Below are 22,007 nucleotides of genomic sequence, written 5' to 3' on the forward strand. Positions count from 1 at the left end.
AAGAACCCCTCCCTGAATATTCTATTAAAAATTTAATAAAAAATTAAAAGTTAGTATAAAATAGATGAATAATATATTTCCAAAAAAGTAGGACCTTTATCTTACTATAATTATTTATTTCATTAGTATTGATTGATATCCTGCAAGGATGATATGTCATATTATCTTGGCTGTCTGCCCTTAGATTGAGGCTAGGCTTGAATTAAAATAACTGCTGTGGCGGACTTTTTTTTTTTTTTTCAGTACTGTAATCATAGCTCTCTGGAGCCTTAATGTCTTGGGCTCAAGCTATCCCCCTGCCTCAGCCTCCCTAATAGCGAGGACTATAGGTGTGTGCCATCATGCCTGGTTAATTTTTTAAATTTTTTGTAGAGACAGATCTCACTATATTGCCTAGGCTGATCTCAAACTCCTGGCCTCAAGTGATTTTCTCACCTTTGCCTCCCAAAGTGCTGGAATTTCAGGTGTGAGCCGCCACCACACCCATCCCAATCCCTGCTTTTCAGAATGTATTCGGTTCAAATGAAAACAACCTATTTTGCTACTAGAAATATTTTTAAAAATCCTTTCATGGCATAGTTAGGTTTTACTATTTTAATTTTATCATGAGACTGAATTTCTCAGAAATTCAGAATTCTTTCAGATTTACTAGGTATAAGAGAACCGATGGGCATATTTATTGGCTTTTTGCAATTTTACTACTGATAGAGTTCTATACCCTGTTTCATTCTTTTTTTTTTTTTTTTTTTTTCTTTTTTCTTTTTGAGATTGAGTCTTGCTCTGTCACCAGGCTGGAGTGCAGTGGCACGATCTTGGCTCACTGCAACCTCCACCTCCTGGGTTCAAGCGATTCTCCTGCCTCAGCCTCCCGAGTAGCTGGACTATAGATGCATGCCACCATACCCAGCTAATTTTTGTATTTTAGTAGAGATCGGTTTTCATCATGTTGGCCTGGATGGCCTCGAGATCCACCCACCTCGGCTTCCCAAAGTGCTGGGATTACAGGCTTGAGCCACTGCACCTCGTCTACCCTGTTTCAGTCAATAATGACTTCTTTATCATAAATTGTCATATTCATAGACAATTAACTTGTTCCTTTTGGGGGTATTTATGCTTGTTTACGAATGGAAGGGAAATGTCAGCAGTGAAATTGCTAAAAAGAACCAAAGGGCCCCTGTTGGACTACCTGAAGTCAAGCTCCTCTCTCCGAGACAGATGAGCCTTTCATAGAAATGCAACTATTCACGTAAACTTTTTTTGTGCTTTAGATGTGGAAACAACTTCTGTGCATCTCATCGTTATGCAGAAACTCATGGCTGTACCTATGATTACAAGAGTTCAGGGAGGAGATACTTGCACAAGGCAAATCCTGTGGTTAATGCACCAAAACTTCCAAAAATCTAACTCTTCCTCTACATCTTACTGTTCTGCCTGGGAATCGTATTATAATGACAGAAGAAATACTGTTTAGACTATTATTTTTGTTCGACTCTAAAAGATTTGCCAAATAACAAAAGCATAGAACGCATACTGTTGGAGAACAAAAATGCTACTGTATTTTACATCTTTATTTCTTGGTGAAACAAAGGTTTTAAAAGTAGTTTTAAAAACTTTACACTGGAATGATTTAGCTTTGTTATTGCATGTCTTGTGTTAAGTGTTTTGTATATGATATTGCAGTTTTACTAGACAAATCTTCAAAAGATGCACTTTAGGAAACGAAATATTTCCACATTGTACAGAATTAGCAGTCACGTAATGAATGGCTCTACTCAAATTGAGCATATGGGTTTTTTCTTCTTCTTTCTTTTATTCTTCTCTTTCTTCTTCTTTTTTTTTCAGAGGTGGGATGGGTGGAGATTTTTTAAAAATTCCATGTGTGAAAGTTTACTGGCTTTATTAGCAAGTTCCTTTTTACTTCAAGCTACTTTCTATAAAAAAGAACATTTTTCCAGTGTGGTTTTTAACAGATAATATATTTCTTCCACATTCAGATTAGCATTCAGACATGAATCCATTCTATAAAACACATCATATTCATGATAGTGTATATTTTACTACTTTTTGAATGTTAATTTTAAAATAGAAGATGTCCCACTTGCCATTAAACATAGAAGCCAACTTTTTACCTTTTGAAAAATGGCTACATTTAAAACAAAATCTCACAGCTTGGTTTTTCTTATTTGTTGAGTGCTATTACCAGGAGAAATTCAAATAAATATTCAATTTCATTATGAGTTTTATTATTTATTTATAATAGTTTTTCTTTTATAAAAATAATTTATAAAAAGAAATTTTCTTTTATAAAACCATTTCATTAAATGAGTGATTTATTTTACGTGGATAAAATAACTATCAGTATAAAAGTATTCTTTTAGGAGATTAAGGACCCTGTTCCCCAGGTGTAACCAGAAACCACTAAGGCATTTGGGAGGCCACATACTGTGTAGAAGCTCAGTTCAGACTGATGCTGAACCCTGGTAAACAACTAGCACCCAACCCAGGTAGACTCTGCAGCCCTGGGGTAGCAGACTCTGCTAAGAGTACCAGAAGGCTAACTTAGGAGCTGTGAGGGGCCCCTTCCTCTACTTAAGGTTGAATGAACTGGAGAGCTCACTGCCCCGTTCCTGTAAGAAATGAAATGTTGATGGAGACAGCTGCCTTCAGACAAAGAGGGCAGTACATTCATAAGAGGGAATGGCTAAAAGTTAGCAGAGGAGCTATGCAAATGGGGGTTGAAGGCATGCTTTTTAAGAAGGGTGGATATAAGTAGATGAAAAATACTTTCATCTGTGTTATGAATAATTCAGTATTTCCTCCCGTATCAAGAAAACACGTGTTTTAGACACTTAAAATATAAGAACTGCCTTACAGAGGTAGACTGCTGAGAAATGGACCATAGCATATTTATTCTGCAAACAAATATGAATGCTTAGGGCATACTTGATGTAGTGTACTATGCTTTTTAAACCAAGACTATAAGTAGAAGTAAGTCTCATTCTAAGTTTTACTAAAGATTGTGGTGAAAGTTAAGTCTTTTTACTAGTTTTCAATAACTGACAGCTGAACTATTTTAATTCAACAGGTTATATCATTATATTGAGGGGCATTTCTTTATGCTTTAAATTCTTATACAGACACATTCCAAATTTTAGAGACATTGTATCTGTCTTTGCATTTCCAGTAATTAGCAGAGTAGATTGCATGTAGGTACTGGTTAAACATTATTTGAATAAATTGATGCATTGGACAACTTAACCATGATTTTTTGTTTTTTGAGATGGAGTCTTGCTCTGTCACCCAGGCTGAGTGCAGTGGTGCGATCTCGGCTCACTGCAACCTCTACCTCCTGGGTTCATGCGATTCTCCTGCCACAGCCTCCCAAGTAGCTGGGACTACAGGTGCCCACCACCATGCCTGGCTAATTTTTGTATTTTTAGTAGAGACGGGGTTTCACCATGTTAGCCAGGCCAGTCTTGAACTCTTAACCTCAAGTGATCTGCCCACCTCGGCCTCCCAAAGTGCTGGGATTACAGCCGTGAGCCACTGCACCTGGCCTATGATTTTTTAAAAAAGGCATTTACATTGTTTTATTTAACTAAGCCCATTTTCTGTGACGAAGTTCAGTTTCTGGATTTTTTAAAAACAGCATTTAGTTTTAACAGCACTAAAAGTTTTAAATTTTTAACTTTTGGCTATGTGTAATATTTTCAGGTTATATTTAATGTAATCGTTCTAAAAAGGGAAATCCAAATACTCAGGTGTTCTTAAAATCCTATCAGTGTACCTGTAACTTGTGGAGACAATTATTTTTTAAAAGACAGGAATTCATTTTCTCATATATGTTTAATGTGATTTTTCTTTTCTTTTTTTTTTTTTAGACGGAGTCTCACTCTGTTACCAGGCTGGAGTACAGTGGCATGATCTCAGCTCACTGCAACCTCTGCCTCTGGTTCAAGTGATTCTCCTGCCCCAGCCTCCTGAGTAGCTAGGACTACAGGTGCGCACCACCACGCCCAGCTAATTTTTATATTTTTAGTAGAGACGGAGTTTCACCATGTTGGCCAGGATGGTCTCAGTCTCTTGACCCCGTGATCCACCTGCCTCGGCCTCCCAAAGTGCTGAGATTACAGGCGTGAGCCACCGTGCCTGGCCTATGTTTAATAAGTTTCTAAGCCATCAAGATGAATACTCAAATTTTGCATCTAGTCATGTTTTTCAAAGTGTAAGCCGTCTACCGCTCCTGGAACATGAGATAATTTTAGGTATTACATGGGTGAACATTTGTAATAATTATCTATTTTAATGTATTAGAAAATGTAAATTTAAGCAGTTTAAGTTGAAAATAAAATAAAAAAAGATTTAAGTTAAAAATGTTGGTTTAAAATTGGCAAGGATTAATATAGCAAAAATCATAAAAATAAAACTGAATGAAATTTAAGGAATGAAGGCATGATATTTTAAGTTTTCTTTGAAAATTAAGTTAAACTTTTGAAATGGTTGATGAAACTAATATACATGGCTTTAGAAAAACTAAGGATTAAAAAGTAAAATTTTATCATCGACACCCCCCTCCAATTTCTTCTAATAATCAATTTTAGTTTTTCTAGTTGTTACCATCAAAACACTAGCCAGTATATTTTAGACATTATTTTATTCTACTCTACTATTAAAAATGAGGAATTAGCTTAACAACACATTACCTCAAAACTTCCTAATTTTTGTCAGTGTATTAGTCTTTTCAGGCTGCCATAATGAAGTACTATAACCTACAGAGATTTTTCTCACAGTTCTATAAGCTAGAAGTCTCAGATCAAGATCCAACAGGGTCAGTTTCTGGTGAGGGCTCTCTTCCTGGCTTGCAGACAGCTGCCTTCTTGCTTTGTCTTCACATGGCCTTTGTTCAGTGTGTACACACAAAGTGGGTTGTGGGTGGGAGAAGAGCATGAGTGCTATCTGGTGTCTCTTCTTATAAGGACACTAGTCTTTTTTTTTTTTTTTGAGACGGAGTCTCGCTCTGTCTCCCAGGCTGGAGTGCACTGGCGCAATCTCGGCTCACTGCAAGCTCCACCTCCTGGGTTCACGCCATTCTCCTGCCTCAGCCTCTCCAAGTAGCTGGGACTACAGGCGCCCGCCACCACGCCCGGCTAATTTTTTTGTATTTTTAGTAGAGACGGGGTTTCACCGTGGTCTCGATCTCCTGACCTCGTGATCCGCCCGCCTCGGCCTCCCAAAGTGCTGGGATTACAAGCGTGAGCCACCGCGCCCGGCAGGACACTAGTCTTGTCAGATCAGGGCCCCACCCTTGTTACTTAATTTAATCTTAATTACTGTCTTACTCCAAATATAGCCACACTGGGGGTTAGGGCTTCAAAATGGGAATTTTGAAGTGGGGGGCACACTCATTCAATCTGTAACATACTGTCCGTGGCCTGCCAAAATCTATGTTCTTGTCACATGCAGATATATTCCCTTCCATCCCAACCACACTAAAAGTCTTAACTTGTTTAAGTATCAACTCTAAAGTCTAAAATCCAAAGCCTAATTTAAGCATAAATCAGGTATGGCCGAGACTTTTGGTACCATTCATTCTGAGGCAAAATTCCTCTCCAGCTTTGAACCTGTGAAACCAGACAATATGCTCTTCCAAAACACAATGATGGGACGGGCATAGGAAAGACATGCCATAGGCCGGGCGCGGTGGCTCACGCTTGTAATCCCAGCACTTTGGGAGGCCGAGGCGGGCGGATCACGAGGTCAGGAGATCGAGACCACGGTGAAACCCCGTCTCTACTAAAAATACAAAAAAAATTAGCCAGGCGTGGTGGCGGGCGCCTGTAGTCCCAGCTACTCGGAGAGGCTGAGGCAGGAGAATGGCGTGAACCCGGGAGGCGGAGCTTGCAGTGAGCCGAGATTGCGCCACTGCACTCCAGCCTGGGCGACAGAGCCCGACTCCGTCTCAAAAAAAAAAAAAAAAAAAAAAAAAAAAGAAAGACATGCCATCTCAGAAAGGAGAAACAAGAAAGAAAAAAAGAATGACAAGTCCCAAGCAAGTCCCCAAACCTGGCAAGGCAAATCCCATTAGGTCTTAAGGCTCTAGAATTATTATTTTTGGTTTGATGCTATGCCCTCCAGGCCCGCTTGGGTGGCACTGTCACCCTTATGGCACTGGGCCTCAGCCTTGTCCCTGAGGCATTGGGCAGTGGGATCCTGGCCTCCCCTGAGTGAAAAGGCCCCACCCTTTGAAATGGAGGAGGAACTAGCCCTGACTCTTAGGCCTGTGGTGAGAATGGCAGGCTGTGGTTCACGGACAATATTTGAATCACTTTTGAGGCCATTCTTCACTTTTTAAAAGGATAGCTCCTGCTCACAGCCAGATAGCTCTGTTGTCTGTTTCTGTAGAATCTGAGAAGTCCTAAAGCCTTCTTTCATTCCATTCTGATTTTTCCTGTCCCCTTTAGTCCCGGCTGGCAGTATCTCTGCTGGTACAATCCCATCTCTGTTCTTGGCTTCTGCTCAGGTGGCTGATTAAATCTGTAGTTCACACCCACACTAATGTTATCAAATGGTTGTTCAGCCACATCTTTAATGTTCTCTTCAAAACAAGCTTTCTCGTTTCTTTGCAATACGGATAGGCTTGAGAATTTTCTATATCTTCAAGTTCTAGTTTCTTTTTGCTTAAAATTCCTTCACTTTATCTCCTTGCATTTTAAGTGGTAGAGAAACCAAGTTGCTCCTTCAATACTTTGCTTAGAAATCTCCTTAGCTAAATTTAGATCCAATTTCATTGCTCACAATTTCTGCCTTCCACAAAACACTAGAACACAACTATTTCTTTCTTTCTATTTTATAACAAGAATCTCCTTTGTTTCTATTAAGCTTTTCTGCATTTCTACCTAAGAATTCACCAGACGGGCCTTTAAAGTCCATCATGCCCACGAACATTCTGTTGATGAGGATATATGCATACTATAAGAATATGGCGGCTTTCTCTCTGGCTCTCCCCTTTTCTTTCTGAGCCCTTATAAGAGTTACTTTTAATCCAATCACCTGTTGGACCATAGCTATCAACAGTCCTTCAGGACACTATAGACTTTTTTTTAGCATGCATGTTAAAACTCCTCCAGCCTCTCACCATTACCCAGTTCCAAAGCCACTTCCACATTTTTAGGTATTTGTTACAGAAATACCACACTTTTTTGGTACCAAAATCTGTATTTATCTGTTCAGGCTGCCACAACAAAATACAGTTGGTCCTCCATATCTAAGGGTTCCACATCCATAGATTCAACCAACTGGGGATAAAAATATTTCAGTTAAAAAAGGATATTTGCATCTATGTTGAACATGTACAGACTTTTTTTCCCCTCTCATTCTCTAAAGTAGTGTAATTACAAGAGGATGTGCATAGGTTATGTGGAAATACTATGCCATTTTATATAAGAGACTTGAGCATCCATGCATTTTGGGTTCTACAGGGGGTCTTAGAACCAATCCCCCATGGATACCAAGGGGGTATCCATGAGTGGCTTAAACAACAGAAATTTGTTTTCTCACAGTTCTGGATTCTAGAAGTCCCAAATCAAAGTCCAGCAGGGTTCTTTGTGGGTGAGGGCTCTCTTCCTGGCTTGCAAATGGCAGCCTCCTTGCTATGTTCTCACCTGGCCTTCCTTTCCTTGGTACATGTGCAGCAGAGTGAGGGGCAGTGTTCTTTCTTATAGAGATATCAGTCCTATTAGATTAGGGCTCTACTCTCATGACCTCTTTAGCCTTAATTACTTTCTTACTCCAAATACAGCCACGCACGGGTTAGGGCTTCAATATAGGAATTTGTGGGAGGGGGGACATATACATTCAGTTCATAAGTCAGTTATTTCAAATTCCCTATTCTACTGCAGTTAGACTAGTCCATGTTACCATAGCTTTTACCTGAGCTATTGCAATAGGTTCCTACCTAGGCTCCCTGAATTACTTCTATGCCCTTTACAACCTGTTTCTACACTTAGCCAGAGTGAGCTTACAGAAACAAAACTTTGAGCACATCAGTGTTTGAAATATTTCAGGACTTCCTTTGTTCTTAGAATAGACCCTATGTTACTCTGTTTGGCCTGCTATAACAGAATACTATAAAAACAACAGAAATGTATTTCTTACAGTTCTGGAGACCAGGAAGTCCAGTATGAAGACACTAGCAGATGTGATGTCTGGTAAGGGCCTACTTCTTCATAGGTGACCATATTTTAATCTTGTCCACATGGTGGAAGGCAGAAGGGGCCTCCGTCCTGGGTCTCTTTTATAAGGGCTCTACTCCCATTAATGAAGGCTCTGCCCTCATTACCTAATCACTTCCCTAAGGCCCCACCTCAAAATACCATCACACTGGGAATTAGATTTCACCCTAATGAATTCAGTGAGTTTTGGGAAGACGTAAACATTCAGTCTATGGCAGAGCCAAATCTTTAACCTTTCCTCTTCCTAGTAAGGCTTCTGTTGTCTAGCCCACTCTTACTTCTCCAGCCTCATCTTGCACTATTTCCCTAGGCTTCCTGGGATTTGCCCACATTCACTTTCTTTTAGCTTTTCCAGCCTGTTTTCTCTTGTTAACACCCACTCTTCTTTCAGATGTCAACTCCATCATTACTTCCTGAAGGAAGCCTGCCAGGAAATATTCCTATCTAGGTCAGTGCCTTTCCTCTTGAAACCATTTTCCTTCCCTGAAAGGAAATCCAAATCAACAACAGGTTTAATTGTGTGAGCCTTTGAGTTGGACAAGATGGCAAGTCCATGAAAGCAGGAATTGCTCTCCTGCCCATCTATCCATCCATGCTCCCAAGCCATCACCAGGCACTGTGCTTAGGCCTTCAATAAATATTTGTTGAATGAATGAAAAAGCTTTTAAGAATGTATTAAGTCTCGGCTGGGTTTGGTGGCTCACGCCTGTAATCTCAGCACTTTGGGAGGCAGAGGCGGGTAGGTCACCTGAGGTCAGGTGTTCGAGACCAGCCTGGCCAACGTGGTGAAACACCATCTCTACTAGAAATACAAAAATTAGCCAGGCGTGGTGCCAGGTGCCTGTAATCCCAGCTACTCAGGAGGCTGAGGCAGGAGAATCGTTTGAACCCGGGAGGTGGAGATTGCAGTGAGCCAAGATCATGCCACTGCCCTCCAGCCTGGGTTACAGAGCGGGATTCCATCTCAAAAAAAAAGGGCACAGTGGCTCATGCCTGTAATCCCAGCACTTTGGGAGGCTGAGGCGGGCGCATCACAAGGTCAGGAGTTCGAGACCAGCCTGGCCAGCATGATGAAACCCCGTCTCTACTAAAAATACAAAAAATTAGCTGGGCGTGGTGGTGTGCACCTGTAGTCCCAGCTACTCGGGAGGCTGAGGCAGGAGGATTGCTTGAACCCAGGAGGTGGAGGTCGCAGTGAGCTGAGATCGTGCGAAGACTCCATCTCAAAAAAGAAAAAGAATGTACTAAGTCTTTTTTAGTGATCTATCCACTTTAAGTAGTATCTGTTAGCCCTAGAGCATATTACATTCTGTTAAATTATAGCCTTTTCTGCCTTTTTTTAAGGTTGACTTAAAATCTGACACTAATAAAGTTAAAATAAATTTTTTAGAAATATTTACTGAAGATCTAATTAGTATGAGAGTATGATATCTTTTCTGTAATCCAAGATCACTAAACCTGTGATAGGCAAAGGTTCATTTTCTAAACATAGAGATAAAACTGATTCCCCTTAAATTCCTTCATTTGTCTAAAATTATGCCATAGTTTATTTTGCTTTTTAATTTCCTTTTTTTTTTGAAGCTCATGGGTTTTTGTTTTCCCATTACTTTTCTTGTTTATTAATGTCATTGGAAAAATATACCTGGATCTTATCATCAGATTAAGACTGTCCCTATTAAGGCTACTAATCATATAATTAGTATATTGAGAATTACTCTTCTTGAAGACATTCTTCACATAATCATTTGACTTTTATCTTAGTTTAGTATTCTTATAATTTATGTTGAAATACTTTCAACTTTATAGAAAAGTTGTAAGTGCAGAAAAAGAACTTTCTTGGTCTCCAGCTATTAATATTTCACCATATTTGCACTCTCTGTCAGCACGTGTTTAGCAATTACCATTAACCTTTTTCTGAACCAAAGAGTAAGAGACAGACATCATGCTCACCCATCTCTATGTATTTCTAGTATGTGTTTTCCCTGAACAAGGACACACTCTTACCTAACTCCTCCTTTCTTTCTTTTTCCCCCTTCCTTTCCTTTCCCTTCCCCCTTTTCCCTCCCCCATCTAGTCCCCTGGGAACTGGCTTTTGTTTATAATTTCTCATATCCATCTCCACTCCTCAGGTTCCCTCTCTACCAGCCTCAGAGTATCCTTCTTTGCAGACTTGGGGGTTGGGAGGTAGAGTGGGATCCCAGTTTTGGGGAGAAGAGGGTCTCCCTTAGGTGACATTGAGCTTCGACTTCTGTCTCCCTGGCTTTGGGAAGCCATGGGAGCCAAAGTCACACTACTTGGTTTGTCACATGTACATAGGACACAGGATTTCAGTGCTCTGTGTACCACTTTGGATGCATGCTTTCACTTAGATTTTATCCCAGTGATTCTTGAGAGTTGTCCCAGTTCTTTGATTCTTTAAGCATATATACTTTTAAATTTTTTTATCCAGAATTTTTAGTTTGAGGAGTGGCTCAATTAACCTATTCAGCCTTATTCCTAGAAATTTTTTATTTTAATTGAATTTTTTATTTTAATTGAATTTTTTCCAATTCATGCTCTTGGATTCTTTGTCAGCCATAATTTCTTTCTTTTGTACTGTTGGTTTTTCTCAAATGTTTGAGAATTTTGTACATAGCAAGGAAGTAAGAACATGACTGATTAGCATGGGTGGAGCCTAAGGATAAGAGTGGAAGTATTGCTTAACTTATATGTACTTGGTCACTACGCTTTATTAGGTAATCTTTTGCAAATTTATTCATTCAGATGTTTATGGAGTGCCTCCCAGGTGCAAGGGACTGTAATTAGTGTTTGGAATATAGTAGTAAATTAGGCAGGTAGAGTTTACATTGCAATATAGGCAGACTTTAAACAACTAAGTGTGTCCTTATATAATTATAATTTTGATAAATATTATAAAGGGGAAGTATGCAGAGCTATGCAAATATGCAACACAAGCACCTGACCTAGTACAGGACTCTTGAAGTTGAAACTTCTGAAAGAGTAATGAAAATTAGGTAGGAATGTGGTGAGGGAGGTGATGGGGGAGAGGCCTAGGAGAAAAAATGTATATAGTTGGCCCTTCGTATCTGTATTAATCCATTTTCACGCTGCTGATAAAGACATACTCAAGACTGGGCAATTTACAAAAGAAAGAGGTTTATTGGACTTACAGTTCCACGTGGCTGGGGAGGCCTCACAATCATGATGGAAGGTGAAAGACACCTCTCACATGGCAGCAGACAAGAGAAGAAGAGTTTGTGCAGGGAAACGCCCATTTTTATTCACTTATTATTATTATTGAAATGGAGTGTTACTCTGTCACCCAGGCTGGAGTGCAGTGGCACAATCTCAGCTCATTGCAACCTCCCCTCCAAGATTCAAGTGATTCTCCCACCTCAGCCTCCCGAGTAGCTGGGACAACAGGCATGCGCCATCATGCCCGGCAAACTTTTTTGTACTTTTAGTAGAGACTAGATTTTGCCATGTTGGCCAGGCTGGTCTCAAACTCCTGACCTCAAGTGATCTGCCCACCTCGGCCTCCCAAGGTGCTGGGATTATAGGTGTGAGCTACCATGCCCGGCCAAAACTCCCATTTTTAAACCACCAGATCTTGTGAAACCTATTTACTATATGAGAACAGCAAGGGAAAGACCCGCCCCCATGATTCAGTCATCTCCCACTGGGTACCTCCCACAACACTTGGGAATTACGGGAGCTACAAGATGAGATTTGAGTGGGGACACAGAGCCAAATCATATCAGTATCCATAGGTTCCATGTTCATGGATTCAACCAAGGATTGAAAATATTTGAAAAAAATAGATGGTTGCATCTGTACTGAACACGTACAGAAATTTTTTCATGTTATTACTCCCTAAACAACACAGTATAACAACTATTTACATAGCATTTATGCTGTATGAGGTATTATAAGTAATCTAGAGAAGATTTAAATTATACAGGAGCATGTTTGTAGGTTATGTGCAAATACTATACCATTTTATATAACAGACTTAAGCATCTGTGGATTTTGGTATCTGTAGGGGATCCTGGAGCCAACAGCTGACAGATACCAAGAGACAACTGTATATTCTGAAGGACTTTTTCCTAGTCAAACTTTATTCTCTATTTAGGAATGGGTGCCCTGCTGAGTGACTTCAACCTATACTTCATCGATCAGAATCTGTTAAAAGGGTAGCCTTTCCATTATAGCAGTTTCAATCAAGGGAGAACAAATTTGGAAAAAAAGATTGAGCTAATGATCTACAATATCTGCTACAGAAGATGATTTGATTCCAAAAGAGTATTTAAGGTTTGTTGAGATAGAAAGAAAATGTAAAGAACAAAATCCTAATGAAGAGAATGCAGGAACACTAAATGAGCCCCAAAACTCATATCCAATTTGCCCAAGAAAGAAATGAAACATTTTATTATATGCATAGAATAGAAAAAAAAGAATAAGGTTGAGGTTTTCGTCTATATAGTATTTTAAAATTATAATCATATCTTTAGTATTTAATGATATTCAATTCTACTTTACCACAACTAACATCTATCAATAGAATTACTTATAAAACAAAGACCTTAAGGGGATAAAATGTTGATAAAGGATAGAATAAATACAAATAGACTTTAGTCTTTAATAAAAAGAAAAAATTACAGATAGGATTAAAAAATAAAATCTGGTACCTTGCTGCCTATAAGAAACACCTGAAGCAGAAAGATATAGACAAATAGTAGGCTAATCTTTTACTATTAGCTCAATTCTTTGTACTGGTAAATCATGTTTTATTATGTGAATATATTTCATTGTGACATCAGCTGAGGGGTCCTGGATGCAACAATACCCTAGCAGCAATGAGCACATGTAGTGCCCACATCTTACTTTCTAATACCATTCTCTAAAGAGGGGACACGGTTCCTTGGAGAGATGCCTGATTGTGGAACTGGGGCAGGAAATACGTTTTTTTTTTTTTTTTTTTTTGAGATGGAGTCTCGCTCTTGTTGTCCAGGCTGAAGTGCAATGGCATGAACTGGGCTCATTGCAACCTCCACCTCCTGGGTTCAAGCAATTCTCCTGCCTCAGCCTCCCGAGTAGCTGGGATTACAGGCGCACACCACTACGCCCAGCCAATTTTTTGTATTTAGTAGAGATGGGGTTTCATCATGCTGGCCAGGCTGGTCTCGAACTGGTGACCTCAGGTGATCTGCCCGCCTTGGCCTTCCAAAGTGTTGGGATTACAGGTGTGAGCTACCGTGCCCAGCCAAAAATATGTCTTAAAGTGCTGAAAAGTAAGGAAGTACTGAAAAGCCCCAAGATATCAAAAACTTATAAGAACTATGGGGTATGCCAGGGGGACACAGGAACCAAATGAAAGCATTCTCGATGGCCAAATCTAAAACAATTTGAGCAACAAAATACAGTAGTATTGGCTTATATCTCAGTATAAAATAAATATCCATGATTCTACACTAATATAAATAAATAGATTAATAAATAAGGGAGAAGGGCCGTATTCTCCACACAGAAGAATTCTGTAGATATTCCACTCCCAAGGAGGAGGAGGAGCAAACGCTTCAAGTCTTAGGTGTGGGCTATGCATAATGACTTTCTTCCAAGGAGTACAGTCTGGAAATGGGGAAAAGAGTAACTTTATAGTGGAGAGACCTGACAAACTCCTCAGCCAAGTAGTGAAGGTCAACATCAGCAGGCATAAATCATGTTGCTAGTGTGTTCACTTGATACCATGTGGTGAGAATGACACTTTAGTAGTCTTCCTCTCAAAACCCACAACCCCAGTGTAACCATGAGGAAAACATTAGACACTGTCCATTGAGGCACATTCTACACAATACCTGACCAGTACTTCTCAACACTGTCAAGGTTATCAAAAAGGAGAAAAGTCTGAGAAACTGTCACAGCCAAGAGTACGGGGACATACTGACAAATGTCATGTGATACCCTGGATGGGGTCCTGAAACAGAAAAGGGAAAGCCGAGGGAATCTGAAGAAAGCATGGACTTTAAATAATGTCTCATTATTGGCTCATTAATTGTAACAAATATACCATAGTAATATAAGATGTTCATAAGGGAGAGTGGGTGTGAGATGTATGGGAACTATCTTTGCAAATTTTCAGTAAATCTAAACTTGTTCTAAAAGTAGTTTATTTAAAAAAACTTTAAGAAAAGATACCTGCAGAAAGAAGTGGAACAGACTAGCAAGTGCCTTGATACCCATGGTAGATATAGTAGAGTAAGTCTGCAGAGAAAAACAAGGTGGCTTTTAGATTTTTGTAGAGAATGGGACAAACAGTAGGGGTTTCATTTTCTCATTTATATCATTGCTTTATAAAAAGTTCACTTTGGGGGCAGGAAAATTCATGTAAAATATAAAAGTCAACATTGCCTTCTTAGAAATACTGTGTTGCAAAATACTGTCATTAAAATCTATAGCAAAAACGGCTAAAAAAATCTTCACATGTAGATCAAAGAATTCTAGAATCAATAATACTACATTTTAAAGTAGTACCTATTAAGTTTTTGAGAGCACCATCAAAGCTATCATTACCAGAAAATTTATAGTGCTATATTCTTTATTCCAGAAAGGATTGAATATAGAAATGTCCATGTTACCAAGAAAGCAAAACTATAATCTAAAACTTGAGAAAAGATGTCAGAAAACCAAAATAAAGGAGGAAATGGAAATTAGGAAAAAAGTGAATACTGGACATTGAATAAAATTGCAGTTGTCCTGAAATATTTCAACCAAATTCACATCAACCTTACCTTAAGAAAGAAAAGCAAACTAGCAAAATTAGAAATGAAAATAAAGTTCAATGCAGAGGAGTCTAAACATTTATTAGAGAAAGTTAGCAAAATGAGTAGAGCCACAGAAAGATTTTCTTTGAACTTTTTCATTAAAATACAGTATTCAGTAATTTAATAGAGATTAATTGAGCTTTTGGTAGCTGTCAGGCTCAATTAAGTACTGTGGATACAATGTTGAACTAAACATCCTTGCTTTCCTCACACACATTCTAGAGGAAATAAAACAAATATGCCAGATGGTGTTAGGATTCTGCATTCATTTGTAGGGCTGCCATAACAAGGTATCACAGACTGAGCGGCTTCAGGGACAAATTAATTTTCTCACATTTTTGGAGGCTGAAACCCTAAGATCAAGGTGTCAGAAGAGCTGGTTTCTTCTGAAGCCTCCATGCCTTGCAGATGACCATCTTCTCCTTGTGTGCTCTCACAGTCCTTCCTCTGTGTGTGTCTGTGTCCTGATCTCCTGTTCTTTTTTTTTTTTTTTTTTTTTTGAGACAAAGTCTTGCTCTTTCGCCCAGGCCGGAGTGCAGTGGCCTATCTCGGCTCACTGCAAGCTCTGCCTCCCAGGTTCACGCCATTTTCCTGCCTCAGCCTCCCGAGTAGCTGGGACTACAGGCGTCCGCCACCGCGACTGGCTAATTTTTTTTGTATTTTTTTAGTAGAGACATGGTTTCACCTTGTTAGCCAGGATGGTCTCGATCTCCTGACCTTGTGATCCGCCCACCTCGGCCTCCCAAAGTGCTGGGATTACAGGCGTGAGCCACCGCGCCCGGCTCTTTTTTTTTTTTGAGAGGGAGCTTCACTCTGTTGCCCAGACTGGAGTGCAGTGGTGCTATCTTGGCTCACTGCAACCTCCACCTCCCAGGTTCAAGCGATTCTCCTGCCTCAGCCTCCTGAGTAGCTGGGATTACAGGTGTGCACCACCACGCCTGGCTAATTTTTGTATTTTTGGTAGAGATGGGGTTTCACCACATTGGTTAGGCTAGTCTCGAACTCCTGACCTCGTGATCCGCCCACCTTGGCCTCTCAAAGTGCTGGGATTACAGGTGTAAGCCACCACACCTGACCTAATCACCTCTTCGTATGAAGACATCTGTTATATTGGATTAGGGCCCACTCTAATCACCTTTTTTAACCTCCTCTTTAAGGACCCTATCTCAAAATGCAGTCACATTCTGAGATCTGGGAGTTCGGACTTCAACATATGAATTTTGGGGGTGGAGGGACACAATTTAGACCATATCAGATCATACATTATGCTGTGGTAACAAATCAATCCCAAAAGCTCAGTGATTTAACACAACAAAGTTTATTTTTCCACCATGGAAAACTCACTGAGCCAGGCAACTTCCCAGGACAGCTGACCCAGGCAGTGACTCAGTGATTCAGGCTGTGTCGACTCTGTGGCTTCACCACTGCAACATGCGGTCTACATCACTGCAGCAGGGGAAGACAGAGCTAGAGGGTTGCATTTGGTGCTTTTGCCTAGATGTGTATATGCCCCTTTTTGCTCACAGCCTGTTGTTTATAGGGCCTGACCTAATTGAAAGGGTTGTATGAAGGGAGCTGGTAGCAAATGGATATTTAATGTGCTATAAATATCTCTGCCAGAGATGGCAGTAAGTGCTAATAACAAAAACCAAGCAGGGGAAGGCGACATTGATGGGAGTGCTGTTTCACAAAGGATGGTCAAAGACAACCTTGAGAAAGTCACATTTAAATAAGCTACAAAGGAAGTGAGGAAATGTGTCCAGAATTGGTGGGTTCTTGGTCTCACTGACTTCAAGAATGAAGCCGTGGACCCTCACGGTGAGTGTTACAGTTCTTAAAGGCAGCGTGTCTGGAGTTTCTTCCTTCTGGTGGGGTTCGTGGTCTCGCTGGCTCAGGAGTGAAGCTGTGGACCTTCGCAGTGTGTTACAGCTCTTAAGGTGGTGCCTCTGGAGTTTTTCATTCCTCCTAGTGGGTTCGTGGTCTCACTGGCTTCAGGAGTGAAGCTGCAGACCTTCGTGGTGAGTGTTACAGCTCATAAAGGCAGTGTGGACCCAAAGAGTGAGCAGCAGCAAGATTTATTGCAAAGAGCAAAAGATCAAAGCTTCCACGGTGTGGAAGGGCACCCCAGCTGGTTGCCACTGCTGGCTCGGGCAGCCTGCTTTTATTCTCTTATCTGGCCCCACCCACATCCTGCTGATTGGTAGAGCCGAGTGGTCTGTTTTGACAGGGTGCTGATTGGTGCGTTTACAATTCCTGAGGTAGACACAAAGGTTCTCCACGTCCCCACCAGAATAGCTAGATACAGAGTGTCACACAAAGGTTCTCCAAGTCCCCACCAGAGTAGCTAGATAGAGAGTGTGGATTGGTGCATTCACAAACCCTGAGCTAGACACAGGGTGCTGATTCGTGTGTTTACAAACCTTGAGCTAGATACAGAGTGCCGATTGGTGTATTTACAATCCCTGAGCTAGACATAAAGTTTCTCCATGCCCCCACCAGACTCAGGAGCCCAGCTGGCTTCACCCAGTGGATCCCGCACCCAGGCTGCAGGTGGAGCTGCCTGCCAGTCCCGTGCTGTGCACCCGCACTCCTCAGCCCTTGGGTGGTCGATGGGACTGGGTGCCTTAGAGCAGGGGGCGGCGCTCGTCAGGGAGGCTCCAGCCGCACAGGAGCCCATGGAGGAGGGGGAGGCTCAGGCATGGCGGGCTGCAGGTCCCAAGCCCTGCCCTGTGCAGAGGCAGCTAAGGCCTGGCAAGAAATGGAGTGCAGCACCGGTGGGCCGGCACTGCTGGGGGACCTAGCACACCCTCCGCAGCCACTGGCCCAGGTGCTAAGCCCCTCATTGCCCGGGCGGCAGGGCCAGCTGGCTGCTCCCAGTGCAGGGCTCATCAAGCCTACGCCCACCCTGAACTCTAGCTGGCCCACAGGGGCCACGCGCAGCCCCGGTTCCTGCTTGGGCCTCTCCCTCCACACTTCCCTGCAAGCTAAAGGAGCCGGCTCCAGCCTTGGCCAGCCCAGAAAGGGGCTCCCACAGTGCAGCGGTGGGCTGAAGGGCTCCTCAAGCGCCGCCAGAATGGGCGCCAAGGCCAAGGAGGCGCAGAGAGCGAGAGAGGGCGCACGCTGTCACCTCTCAGAAATGGAAGGAAATGTTCTACTCTTGAGGAAACTAAGGAACAGCAAGGAAGCCAGGTGGCTAGAGCAAAGCAAGTAAGAGGACGATGGGAAATAGGGGCTAGATCATGCAGGACTTAGAGCCAAACACTTTTGGATTTTATTCTGAATTGGGAAAATATCGGGGTTGACATGGTTTTGAAAAGTCACTTCGTGACTTTGGTTTTGAAAAGTCACTTTGGTGATTGTGTAGAAAAAAAAAAGACTGTAAGGAGGCAAGGATGGAAGTTGAGAGAAATATACAGCAGTCACCTACATGGGAGATCCTAGGGCTGGGCTGGGCTGTAGCAGGCTCCTGGATGATAGCCACATGCTCTCCTCCTTTCTGAAACCACCAGCACCTCTCTCCCTCTCCTCACACTCAGCTTTTATTTTATTTAACTATCAACAATCAAAGAGAAATTCCACATGCATCTGTTACAGAAACATCAGGAGTTCTGGCTAAGTCTTGCTGCTCACTGCTGAGGAAGAAGACTTTAATCAGGTGTTGCAGCCAAGGAGATGGGAGGTCAGTCTCAAATCCATCTCCCTGACTGACTAAAATTTGGGGTTTATATAGCAGGGAAGAAGTGTAACAATGTGTTAGAAAACAGGAACTAGGGAGTGGGAAGGAAACAAAAGGAAGGGTCTGGCATCTCATTGTCTGAATGTGGTGATCTGGTAAGTTTCAATTCTTTGATACTTTCTGAGAGGCCAGGGGTCCTTCCCGAGAAAGGAACTCAGATAAAACAAATGTTAAGTTTCGAGCTTTAAGAAAAGAAGGGTCACTTTCTATGTTTGGCCAAAAGAACTGTCTATGGGACTATTGGGTCAGTTTCATGTTCAACAACAAATCTACCAAGCTATCTGTATCTGTGGCCTGCCATTCCCCTTCTCTTGTTTTTTCCTTATCTAAGGATGACTCCTCCAATCTACTCAAGATTTTCCTTCTTACAGTTGTCACTGTCTTGTACATCCAGTTACTATAGCATTTGTATTAGCGTATAAATATTTAAACAGAAAACCTCAATCCTGCATCTCTTACCTGCTATGATCCTATTTCCCCGCTCTCCTTTACAGTAAGAGAGCAATGACTGTATTTACTTGTCATCACCATCTATTATCTCAAGAATCAGGCTTTTAACCCTACCACTTTATCTTAATTGCTCTGTTCCCAAGGTCTCAGTGATCTCTACACTGACAGTTCAGAGGTCAATCCTCATCTGACTCAGCCTCTCAGTGCAAATGACACCTTTAGGCACTTGTCTCCTGAAACATTTTCTTCACTTGATTAGGACTCCTTTGTTCCAGTTCTCCTCTTACCTCTGATTGCTTCTTCTAAATTTCCTTCTTATCTCTACAGTACCACATGTCTAGCTTTTCAGTCTCTTCTTTTGCTGCAATTATGCAATTCGGACTTATGAACATCCTAGATCGGTGACTTTCAATGATTTTCAAACTGTAGGCCACAACTGTTACTGGGTTAAAAAAATCAATTGAGTTGGGAGTGAAAAATTTAAACAGAAGAAATCGTGCATCACACATAGGAATGGTAAATTTGTTTCTGGAAACTTTTAAATTATATACATGTATTTGGTTAATATGTAAAATGTATTTTGTATTTTGGGTTGAGGTCAAACATGAAAATAATTCTCTGTGTGATCTCATCCAATCATGTGGCTTTTTGAATACCACTGCCTAATCTTTAATTTATATCTCTATATCTCTCCTCTGAATTCCAGTCCGGTGAACTTGAGTCTGGTGAAACTGTATCTTTATTAAGGTTATTAATAAAAAGGAAAAAGTCTTATATCAAGGCAACAACAACAACAACAAAAAAAAGGAAAAGGCATTTAGATTTGGGACCAGGAAACGTGAATTCAAGGTTGGCTCTACCACATAGCTTTGCAACACTTTAGTAGGTTATTGCTAGTTTCTTCCTTTGTTTGCAAGCTCCCCATTAGTCCTTACATTCATCTATTCTAGTGGGAACACTAGTATATCTGTTGTATTAGATTGGGTGCCATTATAGAGCCATGCACTGTACATTTGCCATATATTTTGTCATATATAACACATTTTATTTTATTTTATTTTATTTTATTTTATTTTATTTTATTTTATTTTATTTTAATGTTATTTTAAGATGGAGTCTTGGTCTGTTGCCCAGGCTGGAGTGCAGTGGCACGATCTCGGCTCACTGCAAGCTCCGCCTCCCAGGTTCACGCCATTCTCCTGCCTCAGCCTCCCCTGTAGCTGGGACTACAGGTGCCTGCTACCACGCCTGGCTAATTTTCTGTATTTTTAGTAGAGATGGGGTTTCACTTGTTAGCCAGGATGGTCTTGATCTCCTGACCTTGTGATCTGCCCGCCTCGGCCTCTCAAAATGCTAGGATTACAGGTGTGAGCAACCGTGCCTGGCCAACACATTTTATTTTTTGCAATGAAACTCTTTAAAGAACTAGAACATGGTTGGGCGTGGTGGCTCACACCTGTCATCCCAGTGAGAGGCGAAGCCAGCTGGACTTCCTGGGTCAAGTGGGGACTTGGAGAACTTTTCTGTGTCTAGCTAAAGGATTGTAAATGCACCAATCAGCACTCTGTAAAAACGCACCAATCAGCGCTATGTCTAGCTAAAGGATTGTAAATGCACCAATCAGCACTCTGTAAAATGGACCAATCAGCACTCTGTAAAATGGACTAATCAGCACTCTGTAAGATGGACCAATCATCAGGATGTGGGCAGGGACAAATAAGGGAATAAAAGCTGGCCATCTCAGCCAGCAGAAGCAACCTGCTCGGCTCCCTTTGCACACTGTGGAAGCTTTGTTCTTTTGCTCTTTACAATAAATTTTACTGCTACTCACTCTTTGGGTCTGTGCCACCTTTAAGAGCTGTAGCACTCACAGCAGAGGTCCGCGGCTTCATTCTTGAAGTCAGTGAGACCAAGAACCCACTGGAAGGAACAAACTCTGGGCACACCAGCACTTGGGGAGGCCGAGGCGGGCGGGTCACCTGAGGTCAGGAGTTCGACACCAGCCTGGCCAACATGGTGAAACCCCATCTCTACTAAACATACCAAAAATTAGCTGCGCGTGGTGGCAGGCGCCTGTAATCCCAGTTACTCAGGAGGCTGAGACAGGAGAATTGCTTGAACCTGGTAGGTGGAGGTTGCAGTGAGCTGAGATCGCATCATTGCACTCCAGCCCGGGCAACAAGAGCAAAACTTGTCTCAAACAACAACAACAACAAAAAACTAGAGAACATGGTTGATGGGTTGATGTATTTAACCATTTGGTGGGGAGTCAGTGTGACTGGCTCTGGAGATAACACTGATCACTTGGCTCAAGCCTGAATTCTTTCTTCTCTCTTCATGTCCCACAAACTCTAGGAGAGGGTAGATAATTTCCCTATGTGGGCTAAGGCTAAGGAAAGGCAGTGTATTAGAAGTCCCCATTAACCCAGGCAGGGAGGATTTGGAATTAAGCTGTTGCCACGAGGTGAGTATGCCTCTTGGAGTGAGCACCTGATGCCCTATGAGCAATTCCCTTACTGGCTGCCTTACTTCTGTGTGCAACGGTTTCTTCCCAATTGTGCTTTGTTTCCTTGCTGGCAATCCCATTTTTGTTTTTTTTTTGGAGATGGAGTCTCACTCTGTCACCCAGGCTGGAATGCAGTGGCATGATCTTGGCTCACTGCAGCATCTGCCTCCCAGGTTCAAGTGATTATCATGTCTCAGCCTCCCGAGTAGCTGGGATTACAGATGCCCACCACCATGCCTGGCTAATTTTTGTATTTTTAGTAG

The 22,007-nt window shown here is 41.6% G+C and overlaps 1 protein-coding gene across 6 annotated transcripts in view; it reads left to right on the top strand.

The window, feature by feature from the left end:
* ZFAND4 (zinc finger AN1-type containing 4) overlaps positions 1-22,007 on the top strand; it is a 156,886-nt gene that overhangs the window by 62,643 nt on the left and 72,236 nt on the right. For 5 of the 6 annotated variants that reach the window (XM_058436502.1, XM_032142553.2, XM_032142572.2 and 2 more), the window contains one exon: positions 1,269-2,231. In XM_058436502.1, the coding sequence (XP_058292485.1) occupies positions 1,269-1,404 (136 nt within the window). In that variant the 3' untranslated portion in view covers positions 1,405-2,231. Of the gene's footprint in view, positions 1-1,268; positions 2,232-3,887; positions 4,001-8,156; positions 8,208-8,622; positions 8,680-22,007 lie in introns of those variants that run through there. The other variant, XR_009212850.1, reaches the window with a different exon arrangement.

This window comes from Hylobates moloch, unplaced genomic scaffold (genome assembly GCF_009828535.3).
Source record: "Hylobates moloch isolate HMO894 unplaced genomic scaffold, HMol_V3 SCAFFOLD_3, whole genome shotgun sequence".
Lineage (NCBI taxonomy): Eukaryota > Metazoa > Chordata > Mammalia > Primates > Hylobatidae > Hylobates > Hylobates moloch.